General features: G+C 48.5%; 1 protein-coding gene and 1 long non-coding RNA gene across 2 annotated transcripts in view; one reads left to right on the top strand and one right to left on the bottom strand.

Annotated features, from left to right (window-relative positions):
• HSF5 (heat shock transcription factor 5) overlaps nucleotides 1-14,752 on the bottom strand; it is a 59,928-nt gene extending 45,176 nt beyond the window's left edge. The window contains exons 1-2 of the mRNA XM_075905056.2: nucleotides 14,161-14,752; nucleotides 8,379-8,750 (exon numbers count right to left, since the gene is read on the bottom strand). Of these exons, the coding sequence (XP_075761171.1) occupies nucleotides 8,379-8,750; nucleotides 14,161-14,698 (910 nt within the window). The 5' untranslated portion in view covers nucleotides 14,699-14,752. The remainder of the gene's footprint in view (nucleotides 1-8,378; nucleotides 8,751-14,160) is intronic.
• Nucleotides 14,753-16,603: 1,851 nt separating this feature from the next.
• Nucleotides 16,604-24,646, top strand: LOC112546371 (uncharacterized). Its single transcript, XR_003090056.3, has 3 exons — nucleotides 16,604-21,643; nucleotides 22,171-22,477; nucleotides 24,296-24,646. It is a non-coding gene; the product is annotated as an uncharacterized LOC112546371 (long non-coding RNA).
• Nucleotides 24,647-25,779: the final 1,133 nt, after the last annotated feature.

Raw genomic sequence — 25,779 nt, 5'->3', positions numbered from 1 at the left:
GATGTCACTATGCCCCGGGTGTAATGATCACGAAGACCGCTCAGAAGAGATTTGTTGCGCAAGGCATAACATTGTGTGATGCAAGCGACGACCAAGCGGGAAATACGCTGCGCAGAAAGTTGCTTGCCCTTGGAGTACTCGGCTGTAGAAAGGAAAAGCCGCTGAGACTTCCTAAAGACTCGAGTTCTGTCAAGGTAAAAGGCCAGTGCTCGCCTGACATCTAGAGTGTGTAGACGTGCATCTTCCAATGAGGAGTGAGGCTTTGGGTGGAAAGTCGGCAGGGTTATGGGCTCATTTATGTGGAAAGCAGAGTTGACTTTTGGCAAAAATGCTGGTTGGACACGCAGTACTGCCGCATGACTGAAGAATTGCGTGTATGGCGGATCAGTGGAAAGAGCTGCTAATTCACTTACTCGACGCGCTGACGTAATGGCAAGTAGGAACACCGTTTTCATTGTGAGCATTTGTAGATCACACAAAATTGCCATCAGATGCACTCTTAGGGAAGAAATAGCCATTCCCGTTGTCTTTACATGCATCACATAATCTAGGATCTGTTGTATAGACAGCGAATGAGGGTCCAGATCTTTTGCCGAGCACCATGAATGGAAACGACGCCATTTATGGAGATAGGATTTGCGCGTCGAATGCCACCTACTGTTAATCAACACGCGCCTCACTTCTTGAGAAAAGGAGAGTTTGGAAGCTTGGAGCCAGTTAGGAGCCATGCTGTGAGGTGCATGCGGTCGATGGCTGGGTGAAGAATTATGCTGTGTTGCTGAGATAGCAAATTGAACAGTTCCGGTAGTTGTCGTGGATTGGCAACTGACATTTTCGACAGCTGTGTTAGCACCTTTCTGGCCCAGAGAGATCTGGCTATCAGAATTACTATTGCGCCGTCCAGTGCTATCTTTTCCAGAACTCTTGGAATGAGTAGAAGAGGAGGAAAGGCGTATAGCAATTGCTGATGATCCCAGTCCAGGAGGAAGGACTCTCCCAGAGAGCCTGTACCGATGCCCGCTCGTGAGCAATACTGAGGACATTTCCTGTTGTGTCAAGTGGCGAACAAATCCACCTTGGGGAAGCCCCATAGCAGGAAGAGGTCGAGGAGCACCTCGGGGTGTAACTCCCCCTCATGTTGTGAGAGGAAATGCCTGCTCAGAGTATCAGCGATCACATTGTCCTTGCCAGGAAGGTATGCTGCGGTTATGGTGATACCTTGTTGAATAGCCCAATTCCACAGGTGCACAGCCTCTGCACAAAGAGCGGGAACGTGTCCCCCCCCGTTTGTTGATGTAATACACCGTGCATATGTTGTTGGTGAGAATCTGTATGTAGTGTCCTCAGATGATGGGTAGAAAGTGTTTGCAAGCATTGAAGACTGCTCTCAGCTCAAGAAAATTTATATGCTGTAGCGATTCCTAGGGCATCCAGAGACCCTGCGCCCAGTGCTCCTGAAGGTGAGTGCCCCAGCCGAGCAGAGAGGCATCTGTAGTGATAGTTTGTGGGCATGAAAGGGGACCCATTACCATATTGTTGGGGCTGTCCCACCATGCCAAGGAAGACTGGACCTGACTGGCCAGAGAAACCACCCTGTTCATACTGTGCACCCGGGGCGTGTACGCGGTGAACAGCCAGTGCTGAAGACTGCGCATATGGAGCCTGGCATGCGGAACCACATACGTGGTGGCTGCCATGTGTCCCAATAGCTGTAGACAGGTAAGTATTCGGGACTTGGGAGAAACTGATACTGACTGCACCAGGTCCTGTATGAGTTGAAACCTCTTTACCGGCAAGTATGCCCTCGCGGTCAGGGAGTCGAGTCTTGCTCCGATAAACTCCAGGTCGCGAGTAGGTGTCAGGATGGACTTCTCGAGATTGATTATGAGTCCGAGGGCTGTAAACAGAGTGGTAGTTGCGGACACTGCCCTCGTAGCCTCATCGAGCGTGGAAGCCTTTAGCAGGCAATCGTCCAGGTACGGAAAAATTGTAATATCGAGGCGTCGTAGGTAGGCCGCCACTACCGCAAGGGTCTTGGAGAAAACCCGTGGGGCCGACAGTCCGAAAGGTAGCACGCGATACTGATAGTGGTCAGACCCCACTATGAACCGAAGGAATCTTCTGTGAGCTGGGTGTATCGTTATATGGAAGTAAGCATCCTGAAGATCGAGGGACGCGAACCAATCCCCTTTGTCAAGAGCAGGAATGATCGAAGATAATGTGACCATCTTGAATTTTTGCCTTTTCAGATGACGGTTGAGCTGACGTAGGTCCAGGATAGATCTCCAACCCCCTGATTTTTTCTGGGTGAGGAAGTAGCGAGAATAGAATCCTTTCCCCAAAAAGCATGTTGGCACCCTTTCCACTGCCCCTAATGTGAGAAGGCGGGACACCTCTTGATGGAGAAGAGTCTCGTGAGAGGGGTCCCTGAAAAGGGACGGGGAAGGGGGGGGGAGAGAGGGGGAAGAGAGGTGAAGGGAATGACATATCCTGAAGTGATTACGTTGTAAACCCACCGGTCGGTGGATATGAGAGCCCAATGATGCTGACAAGGCCTGAGACGATGATGGAATACGCCTTCTGTGATGCCTAGAGTCTCTGTCAACGGGGTGGTCCGAAGTCCCTCGATCAACACATCAAACCTGCTGCCGGCCCTGCTGCTGGACAGACGGCTTGTTAGGTTGTTGGCGACACTTTTGGGGACGTTGTTGTGGCCTCTGTTGATCGTATGACCTGGTCCAAGGCGTCGCATACTAGAATGGTCTTTGCCTGTTGTAGGGTATGTATTTCCTACGTTTGTAGGGAGGCGTGTACATCACTAGTGTCCTCAAAGTTGTACGTGTATCCTTGCCCGAGTGGAAGACCTGATCAGTTGACTGGGCAAATAGTGACCTGCGATCAAAGGGCAAATCTTCCACTTTGGCCTGCAACTCCTTCGGGACAGCGGCCTGGTGTAGCCAAAATGCCCGACGCATGACTATGGCCGAAGCTGTGGATCTAGCAGCTGCATCAGCCATGTCGAGGGCGATCTGTAAGGCTGTTCGGGTGACCGTATAGACCTCTTGTATCACCGCCTCGAGAATCTGACGTTTGGAATCCGGCAAGTGCTCAAATAGAGGGACCAGTTTCGAATAGTTATCGAAATCATGATTTGCTAGTTGTGCCACAAAGTTACACATCCTCAGAGCAGAAGTGGAGGAGGAATATACTTTCCTGCCCAAGATATCCAGTCGTTTAGCCTCCTTGTCGTTTGAGACGTTCTTATTCTCTGCTGTGCAGCGTCCACAACAAGGGAGTTAGGCTGAGGATGTGTAAACAGAAACTCCATATCCTTCTGAGTTATGAAGTATTTCTTGTCCGACCGCTTATTAGTTGGTAGCGATGTGGCCGGAGTCTGCCAGATGTCGTTGGCAACCTCCAGTATAGCGTCATCAAAGGGAAAAGCGAGCTTCAACTTCTGGGAAGGTTGTAAATTCTTCAGCAGCTGATGCTGTTTCTGTTGCACATCCGCGGTCTGGATGTCCTGGGATTGCGCAACCCTTTTGAAGAGTTCCTGGAACTGCTTGTGGTCCTCCGTAGGAGACAAGTCCGCAGGGATAACTGCGTCATCCGGCGAGGAACGCTGCACCAGGGAATCAGGGCTCTGTTGTCTCTGAAGAGGAGTGTGGTCCTGCTTATCCTCCTGATAGTGTGAATCCAAATCCCCAGCCGAGGATGGTGGGGCAACATAAGGGGTAGACTTGTCCGGACCATGTGGAGATTCAGGCCAAGAAGATTGCAGTGACCACGATCGCAAATACCTTCTGCGGTGAGATGAATGAGAAAAGCACTCGTGATAACATCAGTCATCCCACCGGCTGTGGCAGGGAGAACAACTGTATCTTCTCACCATGTCACATCGACGAGGACACTCTATACATCTTGGAGACCTTGGTGAGGGGGATCTCCTATAGTAGCGTGAAGGAGACCGCGAGTAATGGTCCCAATAGTATCGACGTGGCGGTGAACAATGAAGTGACCTATAGTAGTGTTCCTTGGGAGCCGTGTAACGGTGAACGTGACGACGGCAATCAGCATGGGACGAGGTAGGTGAATCAGGTCCAGGGGAGAAGGTGACACAGTGTTAGTGATAGTGTCCGGACCCTTGCAGATTTTTGCTGCGCTTTAGTTGGCACCAAGAAATTGAAGGCAGGCGGAGGAGGCGCTTGTGGCAGAACAGCAGGCAGCAAAGGAGCCTCTGCCACTTGATCGTCGGCAGAGTAAAGGCTCGGTGCCGCTGAATCAGCCGGGGATGACGTGAAAGCCGGGGGCTGGACTGGCCGAGACTCCTGCTGCGGTACTGCATCTGATGCTTCTCTTGCCAGCTCCGCAATGGCTGTTGAAGCCGTTGCTGGCACCAACTCCACCCGCAAACCCTTTGTGGGTGCCGGAGCGGAGTTCTTATGGCGGGCTGCAGTTGGGGCAGAGGAGCTACAGCCCTTGCCCGACTTGTCCGCGGGGAGTCTTGGCAAATAGCCAGAGCTCCCCGGTTTGTCCGAACTGCCGCTCGGCGTCCTATGGATCCCGCAGGAGATCTCTTGCCCAGGGTGATCTTTGGGTGCAGAGCGCGGCTCGGAGACTTCTGGAGCTTGGAGAGCCTTATTAAATAAAAGGACCCTCAGTCTCAGCTCCCGATCTCTTCTGGCGCAAACTGTCAGCTTTGCGCAAGGGCTACACTTTGCTGGGACATGAGCATTCCCGAGACACCTGACACACCGGGAGTGTCCATCGGAGACAGGGATAGCCTCCTGGCACTGAAGGCACTTCTTGAATCCAGGTGATCCTGGCATCCTTGAGTCCCTTTCTGTTTTATTTATTTTCTTTGTCAATTTCAGTCAGGAAAGCACTGACTGACCGCTGAAGAAAAATGGTTTGTTTGTTTTTAAAACAGGGAAAAAAAGAGGGGGACTACAAGTAGTAACACTATAACTGATAACTATCTATGACTAAACAAGAAAAACTAACTAACTAAGAGACTTCCCTTTCTCCTCAGAGAGGAGAAGGGAGCCTAATCTAACTCTGGACAGTTGGAGAGAAACTGACAAGACCGGACCACGCTCAGATGAAAGGCGCGAAGGGGCAGTAGCGCATGCGCAGTCCGGAAGGGGGGCTACTGCTAATGAAAATTCCTCCGGTTTGCGGCGCCAGGATGAGCCCAGCACCTCGAGTGGAGCACCCTCGGGGACACTACTCAATGAAAAACTTGAGCTTCGTCAACTGCGTAGCTGAAGTCAAAATAGCTTAATTGGACTTTTGGTGCTGTCTACACAGCAGGAAGTCAAAGGAAAAACACTCTTCCTTCGACTTCCCTTACTTCACATGCAATGAGGGTTACAGAAGTCAGAGTAAGAAATCCTCCACCTCGACATTATTTTGAAATAATGGCTTGCTGTGTAGATGCACACTATGTTATTCTGAAATAATATCATTATTCCAAAATAACACTTCTGTCTAGATGTACCCAGAAATACTAGGAGTATGTCTATACTACACAGCTTTCAGAAACACAGACATTTTGCTAACAGACAGGCTAAACACTCTTTGTTGCTTTTGCAATACTTTAGTTGCCGTAGAAAAGCTTTTGTCAGGAGTGGAAGGGAGATTTACGCACCTGTGAACCACAAAAGCTTTGTCACAATTGCCAGTGCAGACAAAGCCTAGGTGCCCTGTCTGAATTAGGAGCTACTGAAGAGTCAGCTGCTGCACTGGTGCTTGCAAAAGTGAACTGACAATTCATCTGAGACCACACATTAAGACACTCATGAGCAGTGTTCCCTGTAAGCTGTGTGCTTGTATTGTCTCTCAGGAGAGATTCAAATGCCACCCAGCTGATTAGCAGAGTGCCCAGAGCTAGATTTTTGTTTCTACTAGTGGTGCACATTCACAAAAGGATGGAAAAAATCCACACATGGAAGGAAAAGATTAGCAGGAACACTGCTCACAAGCAGGGCCATCCTTACACTTCCCGGTGCTCTATGCAGCCAGAGCATCTGCACTTCTACCCTTTTGTGGGTATTGACCGGAAGGCTGTGCTCAAGGACTGCAGGGGCTGTGGAGGCCAGGCCCAGAGCTACAGGGGTCAGAAGCCAGGGAAGTAGCTGGGAGGCTAACGGGGGACCAGTAGGAGTTGAACGTGCACAGGGATCCGATTGGAGATTTACCTTGCCTTCCCTCCCCCCAGCCCAGTTTAAAAATCACTAAATGTAAAGGGAGCCCTGTTGGGTCTGATTGGGGCTGAGGTGGAGGCAGATCCTCAGAGGTGGTGGGGGGAGGAAGGGAGGGCAGGCTGCTGGGGTGAGAGGCGGGATCCCCTCTGCCTCCAAGTAACAAGTGAAGTGCTACACACCACATACATGTACAAAGGCTTTAACCGAGGAGGCACAGCCTTGCTGGAGGGAAACCTCTGACCTCGACTTCCTCCGCATTATTGAGGGCAGGCCTAGGCAACTGCTGTGGATCTCAGGGCTCTAGGTCCTTGGACTCTGGGAGCTGGTGGGGGGGTCACACAGGAGGTCTCAGAGTCACAAATCCATTGGGTGGTAAGGATGCCAGTGCTACGCATACAGCCCCCACTCCATCCCTAGCTGGAGCTGAGGAGGCTGCCCAGGCCCCACGAAGCCAATTGCCCTCCCCTGAACCCTTTGTCCTCACTTCACCTATGGGCTCCAGCTAGCTCCTGTGTGCATGCCCAGCAGCCAGCTGGTCTAGCGAGTCCTTTGAAAACTGCTGCCTCTCCTCTCTCAGCTGTCAGAAGGGCCAGCCCAGAGGAGGGGGCAGCCATGCAGCTAGCTGGAGAGGAGCAAAACAGGAAACAGCTGATGAGCAGAGTCTGGTCTCAGCCTGTGAGCGGGCTGGGGGATTGGACTGGCTGCTGGAGCCAGCACTGCATATGCAACACATGGCAGTGTAGGGCACCACAAAATTTAGGGCATGATGGTGTCCTAGACAGCTGCATATTCTGTATAGGCTTAGGGACAGACCTGCTCACCAGTGTAAGCTCAACAATGTATACATGCACCAGAGTGCACAGACTGGACTGACCCAAGGGGGAAGGAGAGAGGGTTACACTGGCATGAGGCAGAGAATCTCTCTGTATGTGTAGCCAAGTGTGGGAGGCATGTGCTACATGCTGTCAGGGCAAGGAAGTCTGCATAACTTCTGCTAGAAATCTGCACCTCAGTCTATTCCCAGCTTTGCCTGAGTTAGATAAAAGTGCTTGTTCTATTGTTACAGTGGTGCTGGATCCAGTGATTAACTCTGATCTCTCCTAAAAGGCAGGTTTGGTGTTTGTTTAGAGGTGCATGGCTGGGACCACATCCCCAACCCTAGGACTTCCTCACCTCACACAGGTGTTCCATATTCATTTTGTCAATATGCATAATGTAGGTCATTCTTTTATACTTTTGATATCTTAACAGCGTTGTAATTATACTTAGATTTTTATTAAAGCCCAGATCAGTTTCTGACTATCAGTGCCTCACCAATTTCAAATCTCTGAAACAATTTCTTAAGTAGCCACCTAAGAATCTAAACCAGGAATCAGTAATAGGAGTATTTTGCACCCCAATTAACTAAAAGCCTAGGAAAGCATGAAAAATTGGAAATTGTAACAGAAATCTGAGTGAGGTACACTCCAAAACTGAATAGCTCTCTTTGTAACATTTACAAAAATGAAATGTTCTCTTTTCCTAAAATTCAAACAAAGTATCTTAGACAATTTGTTTCAGACTTTTTGAACAAAATATCTGCTCTGGTCTAAAGACACGCAAAATAATTTTGAAGGCAATTATTTTTGGGGGTGGGAAAGAGAAGTAAAAAATAAAACTTAGAATGGAATGTATACAACCTTAACTACGGTACTTCAAGTATGATGGAGTGCTAGATGTCACTTTCCATCTGGAGGTACACAGAGATTACAATATAAATGGCTCAATAAGAAAGAATTTAAGAAAATGCAGAAATGGTAGCATAGGTCTTAAGCAGGATGAAAAATTCTGTATTTTTAGGAGATCCTTTAATATATTTTCTCCAAATCAACCTCAAACAAACGAAGTAAAAATCCAAACTTTCCATTCAGAGACCTTCCTCTCCTCTACCCGTGAAACTTACAGTGGCTTTCCAGAAAATCTAGAAGGTACGTATAGACTTCAGAACAGGGATAGTAAAGAATAAATGTTAAGAATTGGCTTTGCTGGGAGGTTCTCTCTGTTCTCTTACATTTGATACACTACTATTGTCAGTCTTGTTTAATGTGGATACATTAAAGTGCATTGCAGAAAAAAATAATTTGTTGATTTAAAATATCCTGATAAAAGACAAATGCTAAACCCTTATCGTACCTGTTGGGTAGTAAGCTTGTGAGTACTGTGCTGAAGGGGTATAGCTACTATATTTCTGGGAAGACGTGACCATTGTCTGAGGTCCTTGTATGTGCACAGACGTGGCACTGGGTTGGAGAGTGTATGTGACTTCTGTCGGAAATCTCTGGAGTACAGGAAACGGAACCCCTTTGTCAGAAAAAGTTGGGGAAGTTTCCACCTGCCCTGGAAGTATCCCAAGGGAGTTCTGCCATGTTCTGGGAGGGATTGGAGTCCGATCTGAACCTTTCGATGATAAAGTGCTGTGGTTGTGAGACGAAGCAGATACATAGGAGTAAGGAGATAAACTGTCTCGCCGAAAGGACCGATGAAACTGTCCTATAGTCAGTGCTCCTGCATTAAAACGAACATATTTACTAGGATTACAGGATTATAAAATAAATGGTAATAAAATACATCATTCAATCCACACCACAGATTGTTTCACCACGTGAAGAAAAAGTAAAATCGGTCTCTCAATGTTTTCAATGCAGCATTTCAATGGTGGAAAAAAATAAACCTTTCAGTAGCTAGCTCTCAACCCTAAAATTTATAAAATAATTTTTTGCACAGTAAGTCAGCAAATCAAATCGGAGTTTCATAGAATCTGCATTTTGATGTACTATATGATATAGCAAACAAGCATGAATTAGCATTGGATAAGATGGAGTACAAAATTAAATTTTCAAAACTGAGTGTCCAGATCCACTTGGCAGTTTTGAACAACTTAGTTTAAGTGCAATATCGCAAACTTTCTGATGAAAAGAACAGGGAAAAATCCAAAAATGGAAGAGTTAATAATAAAATTTAAACACTGGACTCTAACAGGTAATACTCTCTGCTTCCATGCCTGACATCCCAGAGAGTCTCTGTAACAGCCTTTAGCTCTCTGCAAGTAAGGGCTGGAGGCAAAATTAGCACTACAGAAAAGGGAGAGCTACAAATCACTCAATCTCTACTAACCCAGTGTTTCTCAACCTTTTTTTTTTTTTAAATAAAGTACCACTTTAAAAAAAATTGTAAGTACCCCCAGTATCTACAGTTTTCAGACACACAATTTTTTCTTCCACCACTGCAACACATTTGTTTAGACAACTTAATCGTAGCCGGGTGGGCAATGAAATTTTTGGGTGTAAAAAGTACAAAAATAATAAAGTGCTGTAAAACTTAAAACAAAAATTCAGTTTTCTCCAAATTTCAGTTGTGTTGACATACCCCTCAGACTTCTCTTGAGTACCCCTAAGGGTACTCGTACCACTGGCTGAGAAACACTGTACTAACCAATCTAAGGAGCAAACTGTAGAGAGGATAGATGGTGAAAATGACACAAGGAATAAGTGTTAAACATGACTTACAAAAGAGGAGATACTTGTTTTGTAACAGATAGAGCAAGTTGTCCAGCTCTTCCCATTACAAAACCTTGATTTCAGTTTTTTAAAACTTTGAAAAGTCTGCCTAAACCATTAAATTTAACAATGATGGGGGTCTGTTACAGGCTGAAATTTTAGTTGAAAAATTCAGTAAAAACAGGTATTTATAAAAATGAGGACAGGAAGAAATATACCAAGAATCTTAATTCAAGCAAAACAAGGCTTTTTGTTTAGAAATTCTAGTTTGTCCATGCTTTAATGTAGGCACTTGAAATTTGTGGAGACATCACCACACTGAGGTAAGACAGATGCTTTTTGCTATCCCTATGAAAATCCACCCAGACTTACAGAATTATAAGAATTTGAAAAAAAAAAAACCCCAGCTTGTAAAAAATATTTCAGCAATGAGGACAGAGAAGAATGGGTTTGGTTTTTTTTAGCAACTGTTTGTGCTCATTTATTTCTTTACTAGCCAATAGCCCGTCATAAGATGGGATTTTTGGGTCTCTCTCTCTCCCTCCTCCTCCTCCTCCCCCCATCACCTCTCCTCCCCATCCTGCCTCACTCGGGGGACTATGGACCCCATAAGGCTGCTTGCTCCCGCGAGGCAGTCCAGCTGAGCAGCACAGAAGTCAACCAAGTGCCACAGCAGGAGGTGAAGGGAGGCGGGTCAGTGACGTTCATGGCCGGGGGTGGGGCCTGGAGCTGCTGTCATGCCACACATCACCACCCCGCCCCCCTTCGCCTCCCATCATGGCGCTCAACTGCCTTCTGTGCCGCTCAGCTGGGCTGCCGAGGGGGAGCAAGCGGTGCAAGCAGACATTTGGGCCCTGCAGTCCCCATGCAGGATGGAGGTTCTGCAAGGGGACTGTGGTGCCCAAATGGCTGCTTGCTCCCTCATGGCGGCCCGGCTGAGCAGCACAAAAGTCAGCCAAGTGCCACGGCGGGAGGCAAATGACGTGACTCAGGCAACAGCACCGCCCAGAGGAAACAGCCAGCATTTCAGGCAACAGCGCTGCCCAGAGGGAACAGCCAGCATTGCAGCGTTAGAGTCTCAGACACTGGGCTACTATATATATATATATATATATGACTAGCCAATTAGCCCGTCATAAGACGGGATTTTCAGATCTTCTCTCCTGAGCGCTCTCGCTCCGTGTGTGTCTCTCTCTCTCCCCTCCTACTGCCTACCCCACCTCTCTCAGCTCTCCTCCTCCTCCTGCCTCTCTCCCCCCTCTGTCTCTTCCCGCCCCCCTTCCCTCCTGCCGTGGCGCTTGGCTGAGTCCTGCCTGCTCAGCTGGGCTGCTGCGAGAGGGGAGGGGGTCTACGTCACCACCCCCCCTTCCCTTCTCCCGCAGTGGCCAGGCTGAGGGGCACACCACTCAGCACCACGGCAGGAGGAGGAAGTGGGGGCAGTGACGTACACAGTCCCACCCCCGGCCATGTACGTCAGTGTCCCGCCCCCCTTCCCATCCCACCAGGGCTCAGCTGAGCGGCGCAGTGCCAGTGCCACTCAGCTGGGCCACAGTGGGGGAGCAAGCAGCCGCTTGGGGTCCGCGCTCCCCATGCTTGGGAAGCGTGAACCCCAAACGGCCGCTTGCCACCCGGGGCCCAGCTGAGTGGCACTCCTGCCAGGGCTAGGGTTGCCAGGTGTCCGGCTTTCTACCGGACAGTCCAGTATTTGCACCGTCTGTCCGGTAGAAAAACTCGGAAAATACCGGATGTGCAATGTCCAGTATTTTGTGAATTTCTGGCTGGGTGCCGGAGTGAAGCCTGGCGGGGGAGCAACTGGGAGGCGGAGCGCGGTTGGCTTTGGGAGCCCTGTGGTCGTGCGCAAAAGCCGGGTGAGGTGGGGGCGGGGGCCGGGACTCCCAACTGCCCCCCGCCTTCCGCCCGGCTTTTGCACAGGACCAGAGGCTGCCAGTACCAATCGTGGCCTGTCTCCCAGCTGGGAGCCTCTGGTTGTGAGCAAAAGCCGGACCGGGGGAAAGGCTCCCAGTCCCACCCCCGCCAGGCTTCTGCTGACAAGTAAAGGGAGCACCAGCCGGGGGCGCAGCTGGAACGAATCCAGCTGGAGCCAGTGGCTGAACACACACCCCTCACCGCCAGGTCTGCTTCCCGCCCCCCCCCCCCCGTCTCCCCCTCCTCCCGTCCAGCCCCACGGCTCCTGATCCCCCCCAGTGCTGCTTCCCGCCCCCTTCCTCCAGGCTCCCCCATTCTTCCCTCCAGCCCCCAATTCCCCCCCAGCCCCACTTCCTGCCCCCCTTCTGGCCCCATGGATGGATGCCCAAATGGCCTCTTGCCGCCGCTTGCTCCCCTGCCGGGGCCCAGCTGAGCGCACCACGGCCAGAGGGTGTGGCCATGTACGTCAGCATTAGACGCACAGATAATGGGCTACTAGATATATGATGATGATAATGCACAAAGAAAAACCAAGTAGTATTTACCATGCTTATTTGTTACCTTAAGGAGGGGGAAATCAAGAAGAAGTTGTGTCTTCCTTTTGCTTTTTCTAGGGCTATGTCTAAACTACACCCCTCTGTCGGCAGAGGGATGTAAATTAGACATATCGAAAGTGCAAATGAAGCGGAGATTTAAATATCCCGTGCTTCACTGGCATAATGGAAGCTGCTGCTTTTTTCCAAAACGGGGCTTTTCGGGGGAAAATGGCAGTTTAGATGGGCCGTTTTGAAAGATCCTGTACTCCTCAAAAAGTGAGTACAGGATCTTTCGAAATGGGGTATTTCTGTCGAAAATGCCCCTATCTAAACTGCTGGGTTTTTTTCGAAAAGCCCCATTTGAAAAAAAGTGGTGGCCATCATCATGCCAATGAAGCATGGGATATTTAAATGCCTGCTTCATTTGCACTTTCAATATGTCTAATTTACATCCCTCTGCTGACAGAGGGGTGTAGTTTAGACGTCGCTTAGGAGGCTCAGAGACCTGCAGTGGGAGCTCTCTCAATTCACAGTTGAAAGGACAAGAGCACTCAACCAGAAGTTATGGGCTTAATGCAGCAATTATGACATGAAATTATATGACTTGTTATAGATGAGATCAGATTAGATGATTACAATGGTCCCTTCTAGTTTTAAAATCTTAAAGATCTTTTAAGTTAAACAAAACAAAAATTAACTAAAAGTCTTAGGAAGGGACTCACATATCTCAAGCATTCAAGTTTTATTTTCTGGGTATCTGGAGTGTGGTTATCCTACTAGTTTTCCAGTTGCCCATTGAGTCTTCTAGCACTGTGTTGCTCAACCTTCTTTTATAAAGTAAAAACCTTTACTTTAACCTTTTCAAAAATATACAAGTACCTACAGTTTTCAGACATACTTTTTTTCTGCCATTGCAACACATTTGTTTAAACAAAAGCAGGTGATGAAATTTTTGGGTGCAAAAAGTACAAAAATAATAAAACATTGTAAAACTTTAAACAAAAATTCCATTTTCTCCAAATTTCACTTGTGTTGATGTACCTCCCAGACTTCCCTCAAGTACCCCCAAGCTAAGAGTACTCATATCACTGGTTGAGAAACACTGTTCTAGAAAACACAGAATGAACAAGATTTCAATTTCTATTGTACAAACAACCCCCCTCCAAAATACAATAAAACCTCAACTAAAACAAGTTCAAGCCTTCTTTCCAGCAAAACCACACAATTTTCCATCTTTGCTAATCACCTATGAGGGCAGGAGGTGGAAAAAGCAAAAATTGGGAAACTCTTCAAAACTTCAATTGGAGAGCTGAGTAATCCCCCTTGAGACGATCCGAAAAACGCAAAAAGATTTGATTCCTATACTATGTACTCCATTTAACCTCCCCCTCATTAATCTGTCTCAATAAAATTTAATTTTAATTCTTAAGAGATCTTGCAGAATCATCATTCTAGCATCTTTGTTCCTTAGCACAAAACGGCCACCACGCTCCATTCAGACAAACCCATGGAAGATGAGAGGTTGTACAGGGGTAACAGGAACATGATAAAGAATGTACAAGAGAAAGAATCCAGATCCATCTGCAGGGAAAATCGTATAAAACCTTCCTTTTGTCCCCGGAGGACATACGCCTTACTGTATGTCCATGAGAAACCAAGGTCTCCCGCTTACGGACAGGGAGGGGTTTTGCTCTGCAGGCAGGTGTCTGAATTCACACAAACGCCACGTGCTAAAGGTCACGTTTTCATCTGCGCACAGAAACACTGTACAACCCTGGGCCTGTTCGTCCTCCACCGCCTCTCTCCGCGCAGCTCTCCCCACTCCCTGCTACCCAGCCACGGGGGCCGGGCTCGGCGGGAGCTGGCCGTGCGCCGCAGCGACAGCCAGCGGGGAGCGACTGAAGGAGGCGGCGGGGCTCGTAAGGGGCCGCCCGGCGCTCCCGCCCCCAGCCTCACCCGGCGGCTTGTCGGCCTTGCCAGGCCCCGGCGGCGCGGGCGGCTCCCCGTGCAGCGAGGTGCTGAGCAGGCGCTGGAAGCGGTTGGGCGGGCGGCTGGTCACCTCCAGGCCGGCCGCCAGCTTGGCCTTGTTGGCGCTGGTGAGCCGCTTGAGGTGCACGAGCAGGTCGGGGCGGTCGCGGCGGAAGTGCGGGCTGTGGAAGTGGTGCAGGGGCCCGGCGGCGGGCACGGCCGCGGCGCCGCCCGGCGGGCCCAGCACCACCTTGCGGAAGCCGTACAGGTTGAGCTGCCGGATGAAGCTGGTGAAGTTGGAGGTCTTGAAGAGCTCGGCCGAGGCGGCCCCGTCGCCCCCCGGCCCCGCCCCGGGGCCCGGCCCGGCGCCCAGCAGCTCGGCCTCGAAGAGCGGCTGGTCGATGAGCAGCCCCTCGCCGCGCGCGTCCCAGCGGATGGAGCGGAAGCGCGGGCTGTTCACCAGCCGCCACAGCTTGGCCGGGAAGTTGTTGGGGTTGATGGGGGCGGCCAGCAGCGGCTCCTCCATGGCGGGGCCGCGGGCGCCTCAGGCCCAACCGCCGCCTCGCGCGCCCAACCGCGCCGGCCGCCAATCAGCGCCGGCCGCGAGGCCTGGCCGCCCTCGGCACGCGCCCGGGCCTCGCGCCTGGGCCGCCGCCCCTCAGCGCGCCTCAGCCGGGCGGCGTGGGGGAGGGGCGAAGGCGCCCGCCTAGCGGCGGCGGCCCAGGGCGGCCGGGCGAGGCAGGGGCAGGCCCAGCGGCAGCCCCACATAACGGCGGCGGGGCGGGGCAGCCCCCGAGGCGAGTCCCCACGAAACAGCCGCCGCCACGCGCGGGAACAAGGCGGAGCGGAGCCGGGGCCCTGCCCCCGCGCCCAGCGCCGCAAGTGCCCGGCCCGCGAGGGGGGGGTTGATTAGTCACTTGAGGGGGGGTTCTGCCGCCTAGTGTGATGTTTCCCGATGAGGCAGATGGGGGGTGGGGGGGTGGCTGCACAGTGCAACCCGCCCCTTCGTTATCGGTAATGTATCCGCACTCCAGTACAGCGACACTGAAAGGGGCAGGGGCAGCAGGAGTGGCTCGGCCAAACGTGGGACACGAGCTCCAAGGGCAACGCTGCGGTCAGAAAGGGCTACGCCGTGGTCACCAACCAGTAGATCACGAGCTACCGGTAAATCTCGGAGGCTCTAAGAGTCGCTCTTGAGCCCTCTGAACCGCACACCTGCGCAGTGCATTTACATTAGATTTCCTCATTTGAGGAGCAGCTACTCACCGAGCAACAGCACAGGTGAGTAGCTGCGAGGAATGGTGGGAATTTTATTTTAAAGTAGCAGTATAAGGATTGGGGATAGCAAGTGATGGCGAGGAGGAGAATAGAAAGGGCGGGGCGGTAGCTCTTGGCTTGATCTGTCATTTAAAAAGTGATCTTGGGCGTAAAAAGGTTGGAGACCACTGGGCTAAGGCAATCCTCGGGTGCATGAACAAGGCACTCGTCAGCAGGAGCAGGGAAGTTCTATTACCTCTGTATTGGAGACTGATGTCACCACACGTTGCTGGCAGTGTCCAGTTCTGCTGGTGATCACAATTCATGAGAAATACTGATTAATATGAAAGGGTTCAGAGAGGAGCCACAAGAATGATTCAAGGATTCGAAAACCTGTCTTGATAGACTGAGCTCCTGGACTATATTGAACTTGATTACAGTTTATAAATAGTTAATATTTAGTAACTAGAGGATCTACCTAGCATTGCTCAGGTCCTACTGGGGGGGGGGGGAGGGTGCAGTAGTCAGGCAGGAGGCTGGGTGTGTGGAGACACTCAGGGCAAGGGAGTGGTAGGTGCGGGGAAGCTCAGAGCAAGGAGCTGGAAGAAGTGCATAGACTGCCTGGGGCTGTGCTGGTTGGCTGGTGGTGGCTCCCATGGCCGTGGTGCAGCAGGGGTCACAGTGCCAGGGTGGTGGCCGTTCCCCCAGGCTCCCTGCAGTGGTGGCTCTGATTGGTTTAATAATCATTTTATAATATATTACGATTGCTTAGTTAAATTTACTATGTAAATTTGGAGCAAACAGGAAGTAAGTGGGGGGAAAAAAGGGAAACCAGGAAAAAGGAAACTGGATTCATGCAGGCAGAGGCATGCCTCCCTTACCCTCCATGCTGCTGCTTCAGACACCGAGGCAGGAGTGCGGGAGCAAGCAACTCCCCCTGAGCATTGGCTCTAGCCTACTCTCCCTACCCCATTGCCTTTAGGGGAGGCAGCAAGGGGGGATGGATAGGTACTGGCTCCTGCTTCCCCCCCTTTCTGATACAGTGGTAGCAGGTGTGGGGGGAGGTTGTGCATAGTCATTTGGATTACCAATAAACATAGCTTTATTGGTTAATCATTGAAACAGCTATATGCTAACTTCCCGGCATGCTGCTGGAGACATCCTTTGTTGACCTCATGTGCCCAATGAGGACATGCACCTTCAGCTTGGTAAATTCAAGTGCTAAAAAGTCAACCTTAATATTCAGGAAGTCAGACTACTAGATTATCAAAACAGTCCCTTCTGGCCTTAACTGCCACAGAGGAGCACTGCTGACTCTCAGCATTTGAAGGAAGTGCTCTGGCTTGCCACCTTGCTTACCCAGCTTTCTCACTTGCAAGGAAAGTGACACACAATGTAGTTCTTTCTGTTCTGCATTCTGTTCTGGCAGATCCAGGCTCTGACCTGGTTATATGGGAACTAGCAAAACCACCCCTGCCTGAAGTGGATGGGCAGAGCCGGCCCACATTTTGGCACCTGAGGCAGGGAGCTCAAATGATGCCCACATGCCCCCTTTTCTTCTGCCTGCCTGTTATGTCTCTTGTGCCCTCCTTCCTTCAGCACAGCACTCCCCCATCTCTGTGCATCTAGAGCAAAGAGCATACATATGTACCAGCAGACACACCATTTTCTACACTCTTGGGTCCTAGTGGCGTCCCTCCTCCCCCCAAGTCAGTTCACTTCATGGTAAGGCCAGCCCTGTGGATGGGGAGAGAAAGCTCAGGGGACTTGCTTCTAGGCAAAGATATAGCAAGCACGCTGGTCCAGAGCAGGTGAATGTGCTCTACTAGCAGGATGTAGGGGGTCGGAAATTCTCACCTAGGCATCTCTCCTATGCACTCCTGGGGGCAGGAGGAAAGGGCCTCAGCGGGTTACAGGAGAAAGGCAGAGTGGCTTGGTGGGAGTCAGAGTATGGCTTTTGTTTGTTTTGCCCTATCGCAGCTGATTGTGGTAGGGGATGGGGCATTATCTAAAATGAACATAAATATAACAGCCTCCATGCTAGGTCAGACCAAAGGTATACCTAGCCCAATGTTCTGTCTTATGACAGTTGCCAATGTCAGGTGCCATAGAGGGAATGAACAGAACAGGTAATATGTAAGCCTACCCATTGCTCATTCCCAGCCTCTGATAAACAGAGGCTATGGCCACCATTCCTACACATCCTGATTAATAAGCATTAATGGACCTATTTTTCATTAATTTATCTAGATTTTTTTTTTAAACCCTGTTAAAGTCCTGGTCTTCACAACATCCTCTGGCAAGGTGTTCCACAGGTTGACTGTGCATCACGTGAAGGAATACTTCCTTTTGTTTTAAACTTGCTAACCTATTAATTTCATTCGGTGACTTCTATTTCTTATAACAAGTAAATAACATTTCCTTATTCACTTTCTCCATACCTGTTATGATTTTGTAGCCCTCTATCATAGCCTCCCTTAGTCTCTTCTTTTCCAAGCTGAAAAGTCCCTGTCTAATCTCTCTCCACATGGCACCCATTCCAAACTCCTAATAATTTTGGTTGCCCTTTTTCTGAATTTTTTCCAGTGCTAACATCATGGGCATACCATGGCTTCATACAGAGGCAGTAAGATATTCCCTGTCTTAATCTCTATTCCTTTGTAAATTATTCCTAACATTGTTTGCTTTTTTGACTGCTGCTGCACATTAAGTGGATGCTTTAGAACTATCTATGACTCCAAGATCTCTCTTAAGTGGCAATAGCTAATTTAGTCCCCATTATTTTGTACATATAGTTGTGATTGTTTTCCAATGTGCATTTCTTTGCATTTATCAACTTTAAAATTCATTTGCCATTGTGTTGCCCCATCTCCTAGTTTTGAGAGATCCTTTCAAAGCTCTTTAGTCTGCTTTGGACTTAACTATCTTGTGTAGTTTAGTATCACCTGCAAATTTTGCTACTTCATTGTTTATTCCTTCCTCCGGATCATTTTTAAAGAGGATTGTTCCCAGGACAGAATCTTGGGGGAATACCACCACTAATTCTTTTTCTCCATTCTGAACACTGACCATTTATTCTTACTCTTTATTTCCTATCATTTAACCAGTTATCAATCCATGAGAGGACCTTCCCTCTAATCCAGTGTTTCCTAATTTTATTTGGCCACAGAACCTTTTTAAACTCAAGAATTTTGAGGAACTCCTACAGCCAGGAGGAAAATTTGTCAAAAAACCAGGAAGTAACACTTTGAGGATGCAGAGTAGCGGGGAGGGGAGGTATCTGAAAGCTGTCAGGAAACCAGAGATGGAGCCAGCACACAAAGACATATGTCTCTGGGGGAGGGAGGAGGGAAATGATTGGGTTCTTGTGGAACCCCAGGGTTCTGCAGAGCACCATTTGGGAAACACTGTTTTAATCCTATGACAACTTACTTAAGAGCCTTTGGTGAGGGACCTTGTCAAAGGCTTTCTGGAAATCTAAGTACAGTAGATCCACTGAAAATCATCATCGTTTACATGCTTGTTGATGTCCTCAAAGAACTCTAGGGCTGTGTCTACATTGGCATGATCTTGCACAAAAGCAGCTGTTTTTTGCACAAAAACTTGCTGTCTACACCGGCCACGAGTTCTTGCGCAAGTACACAGATGTTCTAATGTATTAAATCAGTGCTTCTTGCGCAAGAATTCTGATGCTCCCGCTCAGGAATAAGCCTTCTTGCGCAACTGTTCTTGTGCAAGAGGCCAGTGTAGACAAGCAACATGAATTTCTTGTGCAAGAAAGCCCTATGGTGAAAATGGCCAAGAGAGCGTCTACACTAGCATGGATGCTCTTGCGCTAAAGCATATCTCTTATACAAACGCACATGCCAGTGTAGACGCTCTCTTCTGGAAGAGTTTTTGCACAAGAACTCTTCCGCAAAAGAGTTCTTGCACAAGATCATGCCAGTGTAGACATAGCCTGGTATGGTATGATTTTCCTTTACAGAAATCAGGTTGACTCCTCCCCCCCCCCCCAAAAAAAAAACCCCGAAATGTTCATCTATGTGTGTCAATTCTGTTCTTTACTGTAGTTTCAACTAAAGTCCCCGGTGCCAACATTAGACTTACAAGTCTAATTGCCAGGATCACTTCTAGAGCCTTTTTTGAAGATAGACATCATATTAGCTATCTTCCAGTCATTTGGTACAGAAGATGATTTTAACGATAGGTTACAAACCACAGTTAATCCTACAATTTCACATTTGAGTTCTTTCAGAACACTTGGGTGAATGCCATCTGGTCTAGGTGACTTGCTACTGTTTAGTTTATCAATTTATTCCAAAACCACATCCAGTGAGACCTCAATTTGGGACAGTTCCTCAGATTTGTCACTTAAACAGAATGGCTCAGGTTTGGGAATCTCCCCAACATCCTCTGCTGTGAAGACTGATGCAAAGAATTATTTAGTTTTTCCATAATGAGTTTCTCATCCTTGAGTTCTTCTTTAGCATCTTGATCATCCAGTGGCCTCACTGGTTGTTTAGCCAGTTTCCTGCTTCTGACGTATTTGAAAAAAGTTTTGCTATTACCTTTGAGGTTTTGGCTAGCTGTTCTTAAATTTCCTTTTTGGCCTTCCTCGTTGTATTTTTACACTTTGACTGAATGTATGCTCCTTTCTATTTTCCTCACTAGATTTTCCACTTTTAAGTGATGCCTTTTTATCTCTCATTGCTTGTTTCACTTGGTTAAGCCACAGCGGCACTTTTTTGGTTCTCTTAAATGTATACCTCAAATTAAAAAAATACAGTAAGTTGAGCCTCTTATTATGGTGTCTTTGAAAAGTTTCCATGCAGGGATTTTACTTTTTGGCACTCTGTCTTTTAATTTGTTTAACCTCTTAATTTTTGTGTAGTTCCCCTTTCTGAAATTAAATGTCACAGCATTGGGATGCTGGGGTGTTTCTCCCACCCTGGGGATGATGGTCACTCTTTCCAAGAGGTCAAGCTATTGTTCATCTGTTGGACCAGACCCTGCCCTTCCCTTAGGACTAAAGCAAGAATTGCCTCTCGTGGGTTCCAGAACCAGCTGCTCCAAGTAACAGCACTTTAAGGGATTAAGAAACTTTATCTCTGCATCCCTTCCTGAGGTGATGTATGCCCAGTCAATAGAGAGATAGCTGAAGTCCCCCTATTACTGAGTTTTTTTTAGCGCTGTCAAGCGATTAAAAAAAATTGCAATTAATTTCATTGTAAAATAATAAGAATACTATCTATTTAAATATTTTTGTATGTTTTCTACATCTTCTAATATATTGATTTCAATTACAACAGAATACAAAGTGTATAGTGCTCACTTCATATTTATTACAAAACATTTACACTGTAAAAAACCCACGTCAGTTCACCTCACTGAAGTATTGTAGTGCAAATTCTGTCATGAAAGCTGAAGGGCAAGTTACTCACCTGTGCAGTAACTGGAGTTCTTTGAGATGGTTGTCCCCACCTTAGGTGCTTCAGCACCACTGAGCTTGAGGTTGGAGATTTGTGACAGTAGTACCCCTGGCCAGCCACACGTGCAGAGAGTCTGTGTGTGCGTTGTGAAGAAGTTACTGCACATGCGTGGCTGGCCCCCCTCAGTTCCTTCTCTGACCCGGGTATGTTGTACCCAAAGCAGAGGGGAGGAGAGTGTGTATGGAGCACCCAGGGGGACACAACCATCTCGAAGAACTCCAGTTACTGCACAAGGTGAGTAACCTTCCCTCCTTCGAGGAGTGTTCCCGTGGTGCTCCACCTTAGGTGACTACAAAGCAGTATTCTTGCTGGGAGGCAGGAGCTTCTGCTGGTGAGGATCTGTGATGGACAGTATTGTTTGTCCAAACCTTGTGTCCGCCTCAGCAAATGTTTGGATTGTGTAATGTTGCATGAAAGTATGTGTTGAAGCCCGTGGCGGCCCTGCATGTGTGTTCTGTAAGCACGCCGCGTAGGAATGCTGTTGTGGCTGCCATGGCTCGAGTGAGAACGCACTGTATGTGGTGGCTCCCTCTGTGCCAGGGCATATGCTAGTCTTATGCATCCAGATATCCATTTGGGTAGTCTGTTTTGATATGGGTAGCCCCTGTGATCTCTGTGGATGAAACGAAGAGCTAAACGAGCTGATTCGTTGCAGGTAAAAGGCCAGGGCTCTTCCGACGTTGAGGGTATGGAGAACTGCCTCTGACATCCTTATGGGGTTTTGGGTAAGTATATAGGTTCATTGCAGTGGAACAAGTACTTTTGGGAGGAATTTAGGGTGTGTTCCCAGTATTACCCTGTCTTGCAGAATATTGTGGGGGGGGGGGGGCAGCCATTAAGGCTGCCATCTCCCCAACTCATCTGGCTGTGATCACTACCAAGAAGGCCACCTTCATTGATAAATATAACAGCGAACAGATAGCAAGGGGCTCAGAGGGTTTCCCCATAAAAGCTTTCACCACTAGGGTTAAGTTCTGTCTGGGTACTGAGTCCTGTCGTGGAGGAAAGATATTGTGGAATCCCTTTAGAAAAAACTCTTGACGGAAGGGTGTGTGAAGACTGAGTGTCCCTGTATAGGGCCATGAAGGGCTGAGATAGTGGCCAGGTGTACCCTTATGGAGAGGCCTGCATTGTGTATTTCCAGTAAGTATTGCAAGATGTGATATTGCTGTGTGTATGGGTTCATAGATATGGGTTGCACACCAGGCCTTGAATCTCTTCCATTTTTGGATGTAGGTCTCTCTCGTTGCAGGTCTTCTGGAGTTTGAGGATGAACTGAATTGCTTCTGGAAAGGATCTCTCCAGGTTGTTCAGCCAATTAACATCCACACCTGAAGATGCAATTTGTGGATGTCTGGGTGGGGAATCTGCCCTTCCTCTGTGTGAGGAGAGATGCGACCAGTGGAAATCGGGTGTGGAAGACAGTCGGTCATACGTAGCAGATAAGGATACCATGTCTGCCTGAGCCAATTGGGTACTGCTACTATCACATTGGCCCTGCGCTGTTTGATCTTCAATATCACCCTGTGTATGAGGGAACAGGGGAATGCATATGACAGGTGAGCCATCCATCATATGCTGAATGCGTCCCCCAGTGAGTGGGGACCTATGCCTGCTCAGGAGTAATATAGGGGGCAGCAAGCATTCCTGTGGGTAGCAAATAGATCCAGCACCAGGAATCCCCATTTCTTGAATAGGTGGGTGAGCATTGATCAGTTTATCTCCCACTTGTGATTTTGCGGGTTAAACTGCTTAAACTGTCTGCCAGAGTGTTGTCTTTGCCTGGTGAGAAGTTACAACCAAAGTTATGTTCTCTGTGATGCACCATTCCCAGAGGTGCCCAGCCTCCTGGCATAATTGGAAGGATTGTGCCCCTACCTGCCTGTTGATATAGTACAGCGTGGTGATGTTATCAGTCAGAATCTGATCTGTTTTGTTCTGGATTAGGGGAAGAAAGTGCGTGCAGCATTCCTGACTGCCCTCGGTTCCAATAAGTTTGTGGTTTCTTCGCAAGTCCATTGACCTCGGACCACCTTGTGATTTATGTGCGCCCCCCATCTTAGGGGTGAGGCATCGTCATTATTGTAATTGATGGTATGCTGCGTCGGAACGGCACTCCCACGCATATGTTGTCTTATGCGAGGGATGATTTTATCTTGTTCAGTATGGACATGCGTTTGTAATGGGTGGGTTCGTGGTCGGTAGACTGAGCATAACCAGGCATGTAGTGGTCTCATGTGAAGTCAAGCATAGGGTACTACGAACATTGCCGCTGCCATGTGCCCCAATATTTGCAGGCATAATCTTGCCATCATGATTGGACTGTTCTGTGCTGTTGCTATCAGGTCCTTGATGGTCACCCATCTGTGGTGAGGCAAGTAAGCTCTGGCTTTCATGCAGTCCAGATGTTCCCCTATGAACTCTTCAGTGATTGTGTTGGAGTCAAAATGCACTTTTTGGTGTTTATTTGTAGACCGAGATTTTCGAAGAGTGTTTTTGCCAGCATGACTGCTTGCTGCTCTTCTTGCTGTGTGCAGCTCGCTATGAGACAATCGTCAAGATATGGGAATACTAAGATCCTGTTCTTGTGTAAATGTGTGGTGACCACTGCCAGTATCTTTGAAAATACTCTTGGGGCTCTTGATAGTCCGAATGGAAGCACCCTATACTGGAAGTGTTTCTTCTTTATTGTAAAACGTAGGAACCTTCTGTGTGCCGGGTGTATGGATATATGGAAATAAACATCCTGAAGGTCAAGGGTAGACAGCCATGCTCTTTTCTCTAAGGCTGGTGGTATAGTCAAAGGTGACCATCTTGAAACATTGGTATTTAACAAAGCAGTTGAGTGTAAGTAGATCTAATTGGTCTCCAGCCACCCAACTTTTTGGTGGTGAGGAAATAGTGAGAATAGAATCCTCTGCCCGTGTTGTTCTAGTACCTCCTCTGTAGTTAAGGCTGAGTAGGTGTTCAGTCTCTTGAAGAAGCAGTATCTCGTGAGAAGGGTCCCTGAAGGAGGACAGGGAAAGAGGTTGGGGTGGGGTAGTTGGTTATGAATGGGATGCAGCATCCTGTTTTCACTAGCACCCACCTGTCAGTAGTAATGGCTGACCATGCTGTATAAAAGTCAGCTGGTCTGTTGCTAAACACTGTGGATGAGGTAGATTGCTGCTTGAGAGATTTCAGGGCTATCAGACACTCGACCAAAGCTTCAAAACTGTTGCCTGGATGTTGAAGGTTGTTGGGCAAAGGCTTGGTCGGTGGGCTGTCTCCATCTGTTTGGTCTCTGATGTTGTCTGTTATCGTATTGACGTTGGTGTTGATTGAATGTTGTGTGTATCTTTGTTGGAATGACCTGTTTTGCTTTCTTCTCACAACAGGTTCCTGAATACCTAAGGTTCTGAGGGTAGCCCTTGAGTCCGTCAAAGTGTGCAGAGATGGATTTGTGGACTCTGCAAAGAGCTTTGTACTGTTGAATGGGAGGTCTTCTACGGTGGACAACCTCTCTGGGGAAATCCCGACAGCTGGAACCAGGAGGCTTATCTCATTACTACGGCTGCTGTGTCCATAGAGTCCAGCACGGCCTGCAGGGCAGTATGGGATATTAATGTGCCCTCTTTAATGTGTGTTTTAAATTGATCTTTCTTGCTGTTGGCAGCAAATCAATAAAGGATGTCAATTGGTCAAAGATCTGGTGTGTGTATTTTGCTAATAATGCGGTATAGTTAGCAATTTTCATTTGGAGGTTTACTGATGAATAAGCCTTTTTTCCCATTGCATCTAATCTCTTCCAGTCCTTATCATATGGAGTTATTTATGCTGTCTGTTGTTTTCCCCTCTGGTTTGTGGCTTCTACTATGACGGAATCTGGTACCAGCTGAGAGAAAAGAAATTCTGCCCCATTGGGAGAAACGTATTATTTCCTATCTACACGCTTAGAAGTGGAGGTGGTTGATGCCGGTTTGAAACATATATTTTTGGCAGGGTAAATGATTGCCTCATTCACGGGAATGGCAGGCTTTGGATGACAGGATGTTTGTAAGCTTGTGTTGTGTCTGTGGCACATCAGAGAGAGATCTCCAGGGTCAGTAACTCTCTTACAGAAGTCTTGAAACAACCTAAAATCGTTACCTGTATTTGGTGGCTGGATTATGATAGTATCCTCTGGAGACGTGGAGGAATTCTGCGTGGGTGGAGAAGGAGAGGACCACTGTTCTTCACCTATATAGTCCAGCTCCTGTTCCTCCGCATCAGAGCTGTATTGCTCTATGGTATGGCTATTTGGTGCCTGTGCCTTTGGTGATTGGCTCCTTTGCTGTGGTTGGGTAGGCTGTTGTTGCCTGTAGGCTGCCCACGGGTCCCAACATGGCCAGGTAGGCAGAACCTGAGTTGGGAACCACTATGGTATCTGCCATTGCTGGGTGTGTTTTTGTGCTTCTTGAGAGGTACGTCGCTTTAAATGCGACGGTTTGTAGACATCTCCTCATTGTCACAGAGAGGAGACAATAGAACTAGCCGGTGAAATTTACAGGTTGCACCGTGAGATATTTGGTGTACCACCAGTGCCGAGGAAAGGCAATCCAGGTGGAGTTGATTGAAAACTCCGCTGCAATCGTAAACTGTGACAACAGCTACGCAGTGGGAGGCAGGCAGCTTGTGGCATGGAGAGCGATGTTATTGGGAATGCCAGTTGATTAAGCGGAAGTGGTGCCAGGTACACTTGCAGTGCCGGCGGAGCTGCCTTTGTTGATTTGCTCGCTCTCTGAGTCTTGTGAGAGTGGTGTCTGCTCGGCAAAGAAGCCAGTACCACAGCTATTTGGCTCAATGCCACTGTGGAGGCTTTGCTCTTTGCCTCAAGTGGTTT

The sequence above is a fragment of the Pelodiscus sinensis genome, chromosome 21, assembly GCF_052426305.1.
Source record: "Pelodiscus sinensis isolate ZL-2025 chromosome 21, ASM5242630v1, whole genome shotgun sequence".
NCBI lineage: Eukaryota > Metazoa > Chordata > Testudines > Trionychidae > Pelodiscus > Pelodiscus sinensis.
The sequence above is the reverse complement of the archived record's forward strand: the minus strand, read 5'-3'. Positions and strand labels throughout refer to the sequence as shown.